The 16,422-nt window shown below is 41.8% G+C and overlaps 1 protein-coding gene across 3 annotated transcripts in view; it reads right to left on the bottom strand.

Annotated features, from left to right (window-relative positions):
- Nucleotides 1-16,422, bottom strand: part of LOC129816605 (nebulin-like) — a 95,031-nt gene that overhangs the window by 49,002 nt on the left and 29,607 nt on the right. For all 3 annotated transcript variants that reach the window (XM_055871292.1, XM_055871293.1, XM_055871291.1), the window contains 28 exons: nt 16,253-16,360; nt 14,248-14,559; nt 13,936-14,142; nt 13,714-13,818; nt 13,443-13,550; nt 12,929-13,240; nt 12,553-12,759; nt 12,331-12,435; nt 12,131-12,238; nt 11,733-12,044; nt 11,442-11,645; nt 11,138-11,242; nt 10,840-10,947; nt 10,396-10,707; nt 10,105-10,308; nt 9,802-9,906; nt 9,503-9,610; nt 9,059-9,370; nt 8,768-8,971; nt 8,465-8,569; nt 8,166-8,273; nt 7,722-8,033; nt 7,431-7,634; nt 7,128-7,232; nt 6,904-7,011; nt 6,476-6,787; nt 6,117-6,320; nt 4,429-4,533 (listed from right to left, as the gene is read on the bottom strand). In XM_055871292.1, the coding sequence (XP_055727267.1) occupies nt 4,429-4,533; nt 6,117-6,320; nt 6,476-6,787; nt 6,904-7,011; nt 7,128-7,232; nt 7,431-7,634; nt 7,722-8,033; nt 8,166-8,273; nt 8,465-8,569; nt 8,768-8,971; nt 9,059-9,370; nt 9,503-9,610; nt 9,802-9,906; nt 10,105-10,308; nt 10,396-10,707; nt 10,840-10,947; nt 11,138-11,242; nt 11,442-11,645; nt 11,733-12,044; nt 12,131-12,238; nt 12,331-12,435; nt 12,553-12,759; nt 12,929-13,240; nt 13,443-13,550; nt 13,714-13,818; nt 13,936-14,142; nt 14,248-14,559; nt 16,253-16,360 (5,109 nt within the window). The remainder of the gene's footprint in view (nt 1-4,428; nt 4,534-6,116; nt 6,321-6,475; nt 6,788-6,903; nt 7,012-7,127; nt 7,233-7,430; nt 7,635-7,721; nt 8,034-8,165; nt 8,274-8,464; nt 8,570-8,767; nt 8,972-9,058; nt 9,371-9,502; nt 9,611-9,801; nt 9,907-10,104; nt 10,309-10,395; nt 10,708-10,839; nt 10,948-11,137; nt 11,243-11,441; nt 11,646-11,732; nt 12,045-12,130; nt 12,239-12,330; nt 12,436-12,552; nt 12,760-12,928; nt 13,241-13,442; nt 13,551-13,713; nt 13,819-13,935; nt 14,143-14,247; nt 14,560-16,252; nt 16,361-16,422) is intronic.

Here is a 16,422-nt window from a genome sequence, read left to right as displayed (position 1 = left end):
GAGCCATCCGTCTCTCCAGCGCCATCTGAGCCATCCGTCTCCCCAGCGCCATCTGAGCCATCCGTCTGCCAGGAGCCTGCAAAGCCGCCCGTCTGCCATGAGCCTGCAAAGCCGCCCGTCTGCCATGTGCCTACAGAGCCGTCAGCCAGACAGGAGCCGCTAGAGCCATCAGCCAGACAGGAGCCGCTAGAGCCGTCAGACAGACAGGATCTGCCAGAGCCGCCAACCAGACAGGATCTGCCAGAGCCGCCAACCAGACAGGATCTGCCAGAGCCGCCAACCAGACAGGATCTGCCAGAGCCGCCAACCAGACAGGATCTGCCAGAGCCGCCAGCGAGCCATGAGCAGCCAGAGCCGTCAGAGCGCCATGAGCAGCCAGAGCCGTCAGTGAGCCATGAGCAGCCAGAGCCGTCAGAGAGCCATGAGCAGCCAGAGCCGTCAGAGCGCCATGAGCGTCGTGAGCCGTCAGCCTGCCATGAGCGTCGTGAGCCGTCAGCCTGCCATGAGCGTCGAGAGCCGTCAGCCTGCCATGAGCGTCGAGAGCCGTCAGCCTGCATGGACCTGCCAGAGCCGTCCAAACAGGACCTGCCAGAGTCCTTCAGCCGGGATCTGCCCCTTGTCCCGGTGCTGCCCCTTGTCCCGGTGCTGCCCCTTGTCCCGGTGCTGCCCCTTGTCCCGGTGCTGCCCCTTGTCCCGGTGCTGCCCCTTGTCCCGGTGCTGCCCCTTGTCCCGGTGCTGCCCCTTGTCCCGGTGCTGCCCCTTGTCCCGGTGCTGCCCCTTGTCCCGGTGCTGCCCCTTGTCCCGGTGCTGCCCCTTGTCCCGGTGCTGCCCCTTGTCCCGGTGCTGCCCCTTGTCCCGGTGCTGCCCCTTGTCCCGGTGCTGCCCCTTGTCCCGGTGCTGCCCCTTGTCCCGGTGCTGCCCCTTATTCCAGTGATGGTCCTTATCCTGGTGCTGCCCCTTGTTCTGGTGCTGCCCCTTGTCCCGGTGCTACCCCTTGTCCCGGTGCTGCCCTTTGTCCCGGTGCTAGCTGTTTATTTAGGGGAAGCTAATGTTTGGGTGGTCATTAGAAGGGGTAGACAGAAGAGGGGAGTGACTAAGGTGGTAAGGGGACAGCGTCCTGAGCCGGAACCACCACCGTGGTCAACTGCCCACCCGGACCCTCCCCTGGACTTTGTGCTTGTGCGCCCGGCGTGCGCATCTTGAGGGGGGGGTACTGTAACAGTCCTGACCTGTTTTATGTTGTTTTTATGTGTTTATGGTCAGGGCATGTGTTTTGGGTGGGCAGTCTATGTTATTCGTTTCTATGTTGGTTTTGGTTTGCCTGGTATGGCTCTTGATTAGAGGCAGGTGGTTTGCATTTTCCTCTAATCAAGAGTCATATTTAGGTAGGGCAATTACACTGTTTGTTTGTGGGTGGTTGTCTCCTGTGTCCGTGTCAATGTTTGCACCATACGGGACTGTATACGGTTTGTTCATTTCATGTAGTCTGTTCATTTCGTTCTTCACGTTGTATGTAAGTTCATCGTGTCCAGGTCTGTTTTCATCGTTTATTTTGTTTTGTAGTTTATTCAAGTATAGTTCGTTTTCTGTCTACGTCGTGTTTGTTATTTTGTCGTGTCTTCAATAAATCATTATGTCTTCACAATCCGCTGCGCCTTGGTTCCCTCAATACTCCTCCTTCTCCGAAAATGGAGAGGAGGAGGAACATCGTTACAGATATAGATATACTATATAGAGATAGAGAAATAAAGATATAGATATATAGAGATATAGATATTCTATACAGAGATATAAATATCCTATATAGAGATATATATATATACTATGTAGAGATATAGATATACTATATAGATATACTATATAGAGATACAGAGATAGAATTATATAGATATATAGAGATAAAGATACACTGTGTAGAGATATAGATATTCTATACAGAGATATAAATATACTATATAGAGATATAGATATACTATGTAGATATATATATAATATATAGAGATATAGATATACTATATAGAGATATAAAGATACAGCTATATAAATAGAGAAATAGAGATATAAAGACATAGATATACTATACAGAGATAGATATACTATACACAAATATAGATCTACTATATAGAGTCGCTCTGGATAAGAGCGTCTGCTAAATGACTTAAATGTAAATGTAAATATAGATAAATATATAGCTATATAGATATTCAGATATATAGATAATTATATAAATATATATAGAGATATACTATATTGATATATATATATATATATATAGATATAAAGATATAGCTATAGATATAAATATATGGATATATAGATATACTATATAGAGATGTAGATCTACTATATAGAGATATAGATATACTATGTAGAGATATAGATGTAAATATCTAGCTATATAGATATAAAGACACATATATATAGAGATATAAATATATAGAGATGTCGAAATATACTATATAGAGATATAGATATGCTATATAGAGAGAGCTATATAGAGAGAGAGAGCTATATAGAGAGAGCGAGAGAGAGAGAGAGAGAGAGAGAGAAAGAGAGAGATAAAGAGATATAGACATATAGACATATAGAGATAGAGATATATAGAGACAGAGATATACAGATCGAGATACAGTTGAAGTCGGAAGTTTACATACATCTTAGCCAAATACATTTAAACTCAGTTTTTCACAATTCCTGACATTTAATCATAGTAAAAATTCCCTGTTTTAGGTCAGTTAGGATGACCACTTTATTTTAAGAACGTGAAATGCCAGAATAATAGTGGAGAGAATTATTCCCTTGGCTGAGAATTATTATTTATTTCTCATCACATTCCAAGTGGGTCAGACGTTTACATACACTCAATTAGTATTTGGTAGCATTGCCTTTAAATTGTTTAACTTGGGTCAAACGTTTCGGGTAGCCTTCCATAAGCTTCCCACGATAAATTGGGTGAATTTTGGCCCATTCCACCTGACAGAGCTGGTGTAACTGAGTCAGGTTTGTAGGCCTCCTTACTCGCACACGCTTTTTCAGTTCTGCACACAAATTTTCTATAGGATTGAGGTCAGGGCTTTGTGATGGCCACTCCAATACCTTGACTTTGTTGTCCTTAAGCCAATTCGCCACAACTTTGGAAGTATGCTTGGGGTCATTGTCCATTTGGAAGACCCATTTGCAACTAAGATTTAACTTCCTGACTGATGTCTTGAGATGTTGCATCAATATATCCACATAATTTTCCATCCTCATGATGCCATCTATTTTGTGAAGTGCACCAGTCCCTCCTGCAGCAAAGCACCCACACAACATGATGCTGCCACCCCTGTGCTTCACGGTTGGGATGGTGTTCTTCGGCTTGCAAGCCACCCCCTTTTTCCTCCAAACATAACGATAGTCATTATGGCTAAACAGTTCTATTTTTGTTTCATCAGACCAGAGGACATTTCTCCAAAAAGTACGATCTTTGTCCCCATGTGCAGTTGCAATCCGTTGTCTGGCTTTCTTTATGGGGGTTTTGGAGCAGTGGCTTCTTCCTTGCTGAGCGGCCTTTCCGGTTATGTCGATATAGGACTCGTTTTACTGTGGATATAGATACTTCTGTACCTGTTTCCTCCAGCATCTTCACAAGTTCCTTTGCTGTTGTTCTGGGATTGATTTGCACACGTTCATCCCTAGGAGACAGAACGCGTCTCCTTCCTGAGCGGTATGATGGCTGTGTGGTCCCATGGTGTTTATACTTGCGTACTATTGTTTGTACAGATGAATGTGGTACCTTCAGGCGTTTGGAAATTGCTCCCAAGGATGAACCAGACTTGTGGAGGTCTACAATTTATTTTTTATTTTTTTCCCATGATGTCAAGCAAAGAGGCACTGAGTTTGAAGGTAGGCCTTGAAATACATCCACAGGTACACCTCCAATTGACTCAAATTATGTCAATTAGCCCATCAGAAGCTTCTAAAGCCATGACATAATTTTCTGGAATTTTCAAGCTGTTTAAAGGCACAGTCAACTTAGTGTATGTAAACTTCTGACCCACTGGAATTGTGATACAGTGAATTATAAGTGAAATAATCTGTTTGTAAACAATTGTTGGAAAAATGACTTGTGTCATGCACAAAGTAGATGTCTTAACCAACTTGCCTAAACTATAGTTTGTTAACAAGAAATTTGTGGAGTGGTTGAAAAACGATTTTTAATGACTCCAACCTAAGTGTTTTTAAACTTCTGACTTCAACTGTATATAAAGAGATATAGATATATAGACATAAAGAGATATATAGATAAAGATATATAGAGAGATATAAAGATATATAGATATATAAATAAAGAGATATAGATATATAGATATAGCTATAGAGATATAAATAAAACTAGATCAACTTGAGTGAATGAAAACAGCTTGAGGTAAAGTAAGGAGGACTTACATTGCTCATGGTGATCGCATTGGCCTTGGCCAGCACAAGTTCTGGAAGCTCATTGCCGACGTGGATTTTGATCTTATCAGCATCCCATTGTTCAACATACTGCCGCTGAAATATGAGATAAACATTGCTATGTTATAAGAAAATAATAATAATAACAATAATACATGTCATTATTTTGCACTTTTCTCAGACTCACAGACACTTAAGAAAAGCAAACGGAAATGTAAGTCTGAGTGACAGACATAGTTAAGAAAGCATCTATGTATTATACTGAAAAAAATAGCAACAATTTCTAAGATTTTACTGAGTTACGGTTCATATAAGGAAATCAGTACATTTAAATACATTCATTAGGCCCTAATCTATGGATTTCACATGACTGGGAACACAGATATGCAACCTTTGGTCACAGATACCTTACAAAAAAGGTAGGGGCATGGATCAGAAAACCAGTCAGTATCTGGTGTGAAGCCCATTTGCCTCATGCAGCGCGGCACATCTCCAACGCATAGAGTCAATCAGGCTGTTGATTGTGGCCTTTTGGAATGTTGTCCCACTCCCCTTCAATGGCTGAGCGAAGTTGCTGGATATTGGCGGAAACTGGAACACGTCGATCCAGAGCATCCCAAACATGCTCAATGGGTGACATGTCTAGTGAGTATGCAGGCCATGGAAGAACTGGGACATTTTCAGCTTCCAGGAATTGTTTACAGATCCTTGTAACATGGGCCGTGCATTATCATGCTGAAACATGAGGTGATGGCAGTGGATGAACGGCACAACAATGGGCCTCAGGATCTCGTCACGGCATCTCTGTGCATTCAAATTGCAATCGATAAAATGCAATTGTGTTCGTTCATCCATGAAGAGCACACTTCTCCAGCGTGCCAGTGGCCATCGAAGGTGAGCATTTGCCCACTGAAGTCAGTTACAACGCTGTACTGCAGTCAGGTCAAGACCCTGGTGAGGATGACGACATGAGCTTCCCTGAGATGGTTTCTGACAATTTGTGCAGAAATTATTCGGTTGTGCAAACCCATAGTTTCATCAGCTGTCCGGGTGGCTTATCTCAGACCATCCCGCAGGTGAAGAAGCTGGATGTGGAGGTTCTGGGTTGTCGTGGTTACACATGATCTGCGGTTGTGAGGCAGGTTGGACGTACTGCCATATTCTCTAAAACGAAGTTGGAGGCGGTAGAGAAATGATAGAGAATTAACATTAAATTCTCTGGCAACAGCTCTGGTGGACATTCCTGCAATCAGCATGTCAATTGACAAAACTGCACATTTTAGAGTGGTCATTATTGTCCCCAGCACAAGGTGCCCCTGTGTAATGTTCATCCTGTTTAATCAGCTTGTTGATATGCCACACCTGTCAGGTGGATGGATTATCTTGGCAAAGGAGAAATGCTCAGTAACAGGGATGTAAACAAATTTGGGCACAAAATTTGAGAGATATAAGGTTTTGTGTGAATAGTAAATTTCTGCTAGTGAAACATGGGACCAACACTTTACATGTTGCGTTTATATTTTGTTCAGTGTAATTATCTATTTATTAGATAGGGTATCAGGCTTGATGTTGAGGTGGACCTTGTTATTTCTGCAGCTCCATAAAAACATGTAAATCTATGTTATTGTTTTGAATTCTGGTGTAACAGGAAACTGCGTCATTAGCTGGAATAGGTTTACCTTGTTCATGATCTGGCCGTTATTTTTGGCCAGAACGATATCCATGCCGTCGAGGGGGCTTTTGAAGTCCAGAGTGCTGGGGTGCTGGCGGTATTTCTTCTCACTCAAGATCTCGCCGGCCTTCTTGGCTTTTTCCACATCAAGTGAGCCAGTGGGGACCCATCCAATTCCCCTGAGCCACTTCATGTCAGCCCTGTACACCGCCTAAGAGGGATAGCATACTCCCATTACCTGTTGCCATCTCTAACCTTTTATCACTGGGTTTGACTAGTCCTGGATGTTTCATTAACAATATGATTAAAAATGTGCCAACAAAGAGGTCTTGGAATTGACAATAATACAGAACTTTTGAAACATACCTCACTTGCTATGTCATAGACATGTCTGGCATGGACGACATCACTGGAGTCTGGCAGACAGGTCCAGTTGTGCAGTCGAGTTCTGTAGTTGAAGTCGTTGACTTGGATCTGGTTCTTCTTGCACAACTCAAAGGCCATCATGTCCAATGGGAGATGGAACTTGGTCTTGGATTGATGGAAGTCCTTCTTGTACAGAGCATCACTGGCAATCTTGGCTGAGTTCAGAGCCAGCACGAGCAGAGGGTCATCCTCGACGCAGCGGGCTCCAATGTGGTGTCCAATTTGCTTGCGGTAGCCTGACTTGTACTTGTGCTACACCGAACCAAAAAGGTTGCATGTAGTGGGGATTTCAGTAAATTAAAGGTAAACAGAGTATTGATATAGTTAATTCCTTTGTGATAACATGTGATAACAAAATAAATACTTACATCACTGATAATTTCCCGACCGTGCTTGGCTGCGATGACAGCAATGGCATCATTGCGCAAATCATAGCCCTTCTTCTTATCCTCTACCATTGCTTTCCTGTATTGGTTCTATATCAAGAAGAAAATAAACATCCATAGATGTTATTGTATATCTCCACAATAAGTTTTAGTTTTGAATGTTTGCATTCATCAAGATGGTTACCTTTGTGCAATCAGTTACTTACCCAACTGTAGTTGGACTTGTTTGCATTGGCCAAAACAATGTCCATCGCATCTGGCATAATGTGGTTCTTGGTCTTGTCCTTCTCCCACGCCTCAGTGTAAGCTTGCTGCAATAATGAGTTTCAAATTCAAACTAACAGCGTGAAGCGCCTATTCATATAAATGTCTGAAATATAATCCAAAGTAGGGGAGATCAGATTATTTTAAAGCAGGTTTAAATGATGGAATCATTATTTGAATATAATCTACCAGAGGAAACATTCAAAGGAAAAATATGAATAAAGATATACCAGTTAGTCAAATACCTTGTTGGCATTATCATTATTTTGTTTAGCCAAAACCATTCCAATGTCTTGAACTGAGCTGGTGAACTTGAAGTTGCTTGGGTGCTGACGATACAGCTTCTCACTCAGGACCTCGGCGGCTTTCTTTGCCTTCTCAACATCAAGTGATCCGATGGGAACCCATCCGATACCTTGCAGGCTCTTTAGATCAGCCTTATACACAGCCTAGACACAACAATACCACAATGGTCAAAATGGATGGAATAAAGATAGTTACACTGGAAAAACATGATCTAGTTAATTCATACTTACATCACTCGCTATGTCATAGACATGTCTGGCATGGACAACATCAGTGGAGTCTGGCAGACAGGTCCAGTTGTGCAGTCGAGTTACATATTTGGCATGGTTGACCTGGATCTGGTTTTTCTTGGCCAACTCAAAGGCCATCATGTCCAATGGGAGATGGAACTTGGTCTTGGACTGATGGAAGTCCTTCTTGTACAGAGCATCACTGGCAATCTTGGCTGAGTTAATAGCCAGCATGAGCAGAGGGTCTTCCTCGACACAGCGCGCTCCAATGTGGTGGCCAACCTGCTTACGGTAGCCAGTCTTGTACTTGTGCTATAGAAGGCAAATATGAAATGGCAGTGTTGAGGATTGTCTTTATTTTACAGATGTACATTTGATATATTGTGTCATGAAATAGTAAAGAAATGGAATCGCTTATGATGGATAGATGTTCAATGAACTTACATCACTGATAATTTCCCTGCCGTGCTTGGCTGCGATGACAGCAATGGCATCATTGCGCAAATCATAGCCCTTCTTCTTATCCTCTACCATTGCTTTCCTGTATTGGTTCTGTATCAAGAAGAAAATAAACATCCATAGACATGGGTATTTAAAATCAAATCACAAATTATTTGAAGTGCATTTAACAAAGTCACAACACACTTCACATGAAAAACTAAACCAAAACAATAAGTATATATATTTTTTTACAAATGTTTGCATTCATCAAGATGGTTACCTTTGTGCAATCAGTTACTTACCCAACTGTAGTTGGACTTGTTTGCATTGGCCAAAACAATGTCCATTGCATCTGGCATAATGTGGTTCTTGATCTTGTCCTTCTCCCACGCCTCAGTGTAAGCTTGCTGCAATAATGAGTTTCAAGTTCAAACTAACAGCGTGAAGTGCCTATTCATTTAAATGTCTGAAATATATTCCAAAGTAGGGGAGATCAGATTACCTTAAAGCAGGTTTAAATGATGGAATCATTATTTGAATATAATCTACCAGAGGAAACATTCAAAGGAAAAATATGAATAAAGATATACCAGTTAGTCAAATACCTTGTTGGCATTATCATTATTTTGTTTAGCCAAAACCATTCCAATGTCTTGAACTGAGCTGGTGAACTTGAAGTTGCTTGGGTGCTGACGATACAGCTTCTCACTCAGGACCTCGGCGGCTTTCTTTGCCTTCTCAACATCAAGTGATCCGATGGGAACCCATCCGATACCTTGCAGGCTCTTTAGATCAGCCTTATACACAGCCTAGACACAACAATACCACAATGGTCAAAATGGATGGAATAAAGATAGTTACACTGGAAAAACATGATCTAGTTAATTCATACTTACATCACTCGCTATGTCATAGACATGTCTGGCATGGACAACATCAGTGGAGTCTGGCAGACAGGTCCAGTTGTGCAGTCGAGTTACATATTTGGCATGGTTGACCTGGATCTGGTTTTTCTTGGCCAACTCAAAGGCCATCATGTCCAATGGGAGATGGAACTTGGTCTTGGACTGATGGAAGTCCTTCTTGTACAGAGCATCACTGGCAATCTTGGCTGAGTTAATAGCCAGCATGAGCAGAGGGTCTTCCTCGACACAGCGGGCTCCAATGTGGTGGCCAACCTGCTTACGGTAGCCAGTCTTGTACTTGTGCTATAGAAGGCAAATATGAAATGGCAGTGTTGAGGATTGTCTTTATTTTACAGACATACATTTGATATATTGTGTCATGAAATAGTAAAGAAATGGAATCGCTTATGATGGATAGATGTTCAATGAACTTACATCACTGATAATTTCCCTGCCGTGCTTGGCTGCGATGACAGCAATGGCATCATTGCGCAAATCATAGCCCTTCTTCTTATCCTCTACCATTGCTTTCCTGTAATGGTTCTGTATGAGAAAAAAAAATCCATAGACATGGGTATTTAAAATCAAATCACAAATTATTTAAAGTGCATTTAACAAAGTCACAACACACTTCACATGAAAAACTAAACCAAAACAATACGTGTTTTAAATATTGTTTTTAACAAATGTTTACATTAATCAAGATGGTTACCTTTGTGCAATCATTTACTTACCCAACTGTAGTTGGACTTGTTTGCATTGGCCAAAACAATGTCCATTGCATCTGGCATAATGTGGTTCTTGGTCTTGTCCTTCTCCCACGCCTCAGTGTAAGCTTGCTGCAATAATGAGTTTCAAGTTCAAACTAACAGCGTGACGTGCCTATTCATTTAAATGGCTGAAATATAATCCAAAGTAGGGGAGATCAGATTACCTTAAAGCAGGTTTAAATGATGGAATCATTATTTGAATATAATCTACCAGAGGAAACATTCAAAGGAAAAATATTAATAAAGATATACCAGTTAGTCAAATACCTTGTTGGCATTATCATTATTTTGTTTAGCCAAAACCATTCCAATGTCTTGAACTGAGCTGGTGAACTTGAAGTTGCTTGGGTGCTGACGATACAGCTTCTCACTCAGGACCTCGGCGGCTTTCTTTGCCTTCTCAACATCAAGTGAGCCGATGGGAACCCATCCGATACCTTGCAGGCTCTTTAGATCAGCCTTATACACAGCCTAGACATAACAATACCACAATGGTCAAAATGGATGGAATAAAGATAGTTACACTGGAAAAACATGATCTAGTTAATTCATACTTACATCACTCGCTATGTCATAGACATGTCTGGCATGGACAACATCAGTGGAGTCTGGCAGACAGGTCCAGTTGTGCAGTCGAGTTACATATTTGGCATGGTTGACCTGGATCTGGTTTTTCTTGGCCAACTCAAAAGCCATCATGTCCAATGGGAGATGGAACTTGGTCTTGGACTGATGGAAGTCCTTCTTGTACAGAGCATCACTGGCAATCTTGGCTGAGTTAATAGCCAGCATGAGCAGAGGGTCTTCCTCGACACAGCGGGCTCCAATGTGGTGGCCAACCTGCTTACGGTAGCCAGTCTTGTACTTGTGCTATAGAAGGCAGATATGAAATGGCAGTGTTGAGGATTGTCTTTATTTTACAGACGTACATTTGATATATTGTGTCATGAAATAGTAAAGAAATTGAATCGCTTATGATGGATAGATGTTCAATGAACTTACATCACTGATAATGTCCCTGCCGTGCTTGGCTGCGATGACAGCAATGGCATCACTGCGCAAATCATAGCCCTTCTTCTTATCCTCTACCATTGCTTTCCTGTAATGGTTCTGTATGAGAAAAAAAATCCATAGACATGGGTATTTAAAATCAAATCACAAATTAATTAAAGTACATTTAACAAAGTCACAACACACTTCACATGAAAAACTAAACAAAAACAATACACTTTTTTATTTTTTTTATTTTAATTTTTTTTTACAAATCAAGATGGTTACCTTTGTGCAATCAGTTACTTACCCAACTGTAGTTGGACTTGTTTGCATTGGCCAAAACAATGTCCATCGCATCTGGCATAATGTGGTTCTTGGTCTTGTCCTTCTCCCACACCTGAGTGTAAGCTTGCTGCAATAATGAGTTTCAAGTTCAAACTAACAGCGTGAAGTACCTATTCATTTAAATGGCTGAAATATAATCCTAAAGTAGGGGAGATCAGATTACCTTAAAGCAGGTTTAAATGATGGAATCATTTTTTGAATATAATCTACCAGGGGAAACATTTAAAGGCAAATGATGAATAAAGATATACCAGTTAGTCAAATACCTTGTTGGCATTATCATTATTTTGTTTAGCCAAAACCATTCCAATGTCTTGAACTGAGCTGGTGAACTTGAAGTTGCTTGGGTGCTGACGATACAGCTTCTCACTCAGGACCTCGGCGGCTTTCTTTGCCTTCTCAACATCAAGTGAGCCGATGGGAACCCATCCGATACCTTGCAGGCTCTTTAGATCAGCCTTATACACAGCCTAGACACAACAATACCACAATGGTCAAAATGGATGGAATAAAGATAGTTACACTGGAAAAACATGATCTAGTTAATTCATACTTACATCACTCGCTATGTCATAGACATGTCTGGCATGGACAACATCAGTGGAGTCTGGCAGACAGGTCCAGTTGTGCAGTCGAGTTACATATTTGGCATGGTTGACCTGGATCTGGTTTTTCTTGGCCAACTCAAAGGCCATCATGTCCAATGGGAGATGGAACTTGGTCTTGGACTGATGGAAGTCCTTCTTGTACAGAGCATCACTGGCAATCTTGGCTGAGTTAATAGCCAGCATGAGCAGAGGGTCTTCCTCGACACAGCGCGCTCCAATGTGGTGGCCAACCTGCTTACGGTAGCCAGCCCTGTATTTGAACTAAATAAATTAAATTGAGATAGTTAGGTTTCATTCAAATGCTGAAGTTCACACATCATTTATTCAATAGACAGTTTTTCACTTACATCGCTAGCAATGGATGTGCCCTGTTTGGCTGCCAGGATTGCAATAGCATCATTGCGCAGGTCATAACCCTTCTTCTTGTCCTGTTCATTGGCAAGCTTATATAGTGTCTGTACAGGAGGAATAAAAAACATGTTTTGAATTAATTAGGACAATGCAGCCTAAATGAACACTACAGTGAGGTGTGGAAGGTATGACTTACAGCACTGGAGTTGATCTTGTTGGCTCTGGCCAACACCACCTCCATTGAGTCTGGCATGATGTGGACAGAGTTCTTATCCTTATTCCAGGCGTCAACGTACGTTTGCTATAAGACAGATATACTTCTTATTATTTCGATGTATTACCATGTATTTGTATTGTATACATTATAATATATACAGTTGACATATGTGTATAGACAATCAGTAGATACAGTAGATACCTTGTTCATGATTGCATTGTTAGCATTGGCCAGGACGACGTCCATGGAGTGCATGTCCTTGGTAAACTTAAAGCTGCTGGGGTGTTGGCGGTACAGTTGCTCACTGCCAATCAGGCCAGCTGTTTTGGCTCTCTCTACATCCAGAGAACCAATGGGAATCCATCCTGTGCCTTTGACGCTTGTCTCATAGTCACTTTTGTACAAATTCTGCAGTAAAAAGGTGATAACATAACCAAACTTTTCTCACAGATTTAGATGTGTCTTAACAGCTCAGAATCTGGGAATGGTTAAATAATTATGAGAGAAAAAATGTATTGTATACAAAAACATGTTGTTCTGTTTGTTTTTATAGTATTATGAGTCAAATAATACTTACATCACTGGCGATCGTCTGCATCTGCTTAGCCAACTCCACGTTCATGGCATCAGCAAGCACAGTGTAGTGGTGTTGGATCTTCCTGTAGCCAGCAAAGGTCTGCACTGTGGAGGCGTGCTTGGCATGTACAACACTCATCATGTCAACTGGAGAGTGGAACTTCAGCTTTGACTTGTGGTAGTCCTTCTTGTAGTTCTTGTCACTCTGCAACCTGGCCACCTCCATGTAGTGCACCAGTAAGGGGTCATCCTGAAGATTGCGGCAGCCGATTTGTTTTCCCCTATTCATTCGGTGACTCAGCTTGTACTTGTACTGTGTAAATAAACAACAACAGTTTATTATTCCCAGGACGAATATTTAGCTTTGATGAAGATTACTTTATAGTATACAAGGTCCAATGGAAATTCTACTTCAGCTTTATCCCAACACCTCCGATACACATGCATACATACAGAGGTTGGAGCAGATTGTAAAATGGTTTTAAAGCCTTAGATTGCTGGTCTGAGTCACTCACGTCACTGGCGATTTTGGTGCCCTGCTTGGCAGCCTGAATGGCTATGGCATCAACCTTCAAGTCGTAACCATTCTTATACATCTTCGCCAGGCCTGCTTTGTAGGTTTTCTGGAATGGAGGAGAAACAATTTATTAAAATATGACCAAAAATAACATTTGCTAAATAATTCAAATTCCAAGAGATATTTCAAAGTTATATTGCAAAAGCATGATGCATTACAAAGAGGAATATTTTGAGGGTAACCTACATGTTTGAAAAAGGTAGCCTTACCTGACTCATGTTGATAGCATTAGCCTTGGCCAGGACAATCTCAGGGGCATCTGGCATCACATGGACTGTGAGCTTGTCATTGTGCCATTTTTTGGTGTATTCTTGCTGCAATATCATTGGTACAAACACAGATCAATTATAACATTAGGACAAATGAGAAAACATCACATTTAAAACTATGTGTTTTTAATTTCAAATATGGCGTTATAGTTTATGGTGTACCTTGTTCATGATCTTGTTGTTGTCAGTGGCCAGGACAATGTCCATAGAGTCCATCAGCTTCTTGAACTGGAATTTAGAGGGGTGTGTACGGTACTTTTGTTCACTCTGGATGTCCCCGCCAACCTTTGCAAGTTCCACCGGCAATGAGCCAATAGGAATCCATCCTGTTCCTCTCACAGAGTTGTTCCAGTCAGACTTGTACTCATACTGGGGAATGAACCAAACACAAATGAATGAAGTATTTGACACCCACAAGCATGTTAACAGAAAACACCCCTAGCACTAGGCTGAAGTCACATGAACAGTACTCACGTCACTGGAACTGGCATTCATGGTGCGAGCCAACACAAGGTTCATGGAGTCAGCGGTAAGAGTGTAGTGGTGCTGGATCTTCCTGTAGCCAGCAAAGGTCTGCACTGTGGAGGCGTGCTTAGCATGTTCAAGACTCATCATGTCAACTGGAGAGTGGAACTTCAGCTTTGACTTGTGGTAGTCCTTCTTGTAGTTCTTGTCACTCTGCAACCTGGCCACATCCATGTAGTGCACCAGCAAGGGGTCATCCTGAAGATTGCGGCAGCCGATTTGTTTGCCCTTTCCCTTCACATAGTCTTTCTTGTACTGGATCTGAAAGGTAGAAGTAAAAGAATAATCAGACAATCCGATACTATTGGACGTGGCAACATTAATGTGGACTACATACTGTATAGCTCTTTCTGTCCTCCTGGGCCCAGTTTTTCAAAAGTGATCTATCTGGATTTTGCCTAGCGGATAGGATTAAATGCATATAAATACACTGAATAGAACAGGAGTCCCTACTTAAGTCAGAGGTATTGTTAACAAGCATTCCCCCATAAAGGAAATGAGAATTAAAAACAGGTTCAGCCCTGGTTCGACCGTGATCTGGCAGAGTTACTCCACATCAAGAACATCATTTGGCAAAAGGCTTGGTACTTAAATAGTCAGGCTGACTGGCTCTCGTTCAGGAAAATGAGAAATAAGTGAACTCATGCTATCCGGAAGGCCAAAGTTAGTTACTTTAAGAAGCAGTTCTCTCTCTGTGCGTCTAACCCCAAGAAGTTCTGGAAAACTTTGAAAGATCTGGAGAATAAGACCTGGAGACGAGTATGAAAATGTATGCACTCACTACTGTAAGTCGCTATGGATAAGAGCTTCTGCTAAATTACTAGAATGTAAATGTAAAAACCTCCTCCTCACAGCTGCCCATGTCCGTTAATGTTGATGATGTGGTTGTTACTGACAAGGAGCGATTGGCTGAGCTCTTTAATCACCACTTCAATAAGTCAGAATTTCTATTTGACTCAGTCATGCCTCCTTGCCCGTTCTCATCTCCCAGTCCTTCTGTGACTAGCCCTGGTGCCTCTCCCTATTTTTCCCCTGCCCCGCTACAAAGTTTCTCCCTGCAGGAAGTCACTGAGTCAGAGGTGCTAAAGGAGCTCCTTAAACTTGACCCCCCAAAAAAACATCTGGGTCAGATGGTTTAGATCCTTTCTTCTTTAAGGTTGCAGCCCTTATCTTCGCCGAGCCTATCTCTGACCTTTTAACCTGTCTCTCCTCTCTCGGGAGGTTCCCAGTGCTTGGAAGGCAGCCACGGTACATCCTTTATTTAAAGGGGGAGATCAAGCTGATCCTAACTGTTACAGGCCAATTTCTATCTCGCCCAGTTAATCAAAAATGTTGGAAAACCATGTCAATAATCAACTGACTGGCTTTCTTGATGTCTATAGTATTCTCACTGGTATGAAATCTGATTTCCACTTAGGTTATGGATGTGTCACTGCAACCTTAAAGGTCCTGCAGGATGTCACCACTGCTCTTGATTCTAAGCAATGTTGTGCTGCTATTTTTATTGACTTGGCCAAAGCTTTTGATACAGTAGACCATTCCATTCTTGTGGGTCGGCTAAGGAGTATTGGTGTCTCTGAGGGGTCTTAGGCCTGGTTTGCTAACTACCTATCTCACTACCTCTCTCTGCAAGCTTTCTCTGCCCTTATCCTTGTTCTGAACACATCTAAAACAAAGGCCATGTGGTTCGGTAAGAAGAATGCTTGATGTGTGTTTTGTCCTACATTCTTATTTTTTATCCAAACACCGGTCACCACAAGATACCTTTTGCCATTTTGGTAGACTGTCATTGTAAATAAGACTTTGTTTTTAATTGATTTGCCTAGTTAAATAAAGGTTAAAAAAATAACATTAATGATTTGTCCGTTGTATTCATTCTATTTCTATGTGTTTAATTCCGATAGGAGAAATCCAGGTAGATCACTTTAGAAAAACGGGTTTATTGTGTCCTTACATCACTGGCAATATGTCTGCCGTGCTTAGCATGGATGACAGAGATAGCATCTGGCCTCATGTCGTATCCTTTGGCAATATCTTCCACCCACTTGTGCTTGTAGTGAGACTAGGAGAAAACAAAGAAACCAGTCAAACACAGTCAAACATCGCAAAACTTGTACTTGCACA

The sequence above is a fragment of the Salvelinus fontinalis genome, chromosome 19, assembly GCF_029448725.1.
Source record: "Salvelinus fontinalis isolate EN_2023a chromosome 19, ASM2944872v1, whole genome shotgun sequence".
NCBI classification, from domain to species: domain Eukaryota; kingdom Metazoa; phylum Chordata; class Actinopteri; order Salmoniformes; family Salmonidae; genus Salvelinus; species Salvelinus fontinalis.
This window is presented reverse-complemented; position numbering and strand designations above follow the sequence as displayed.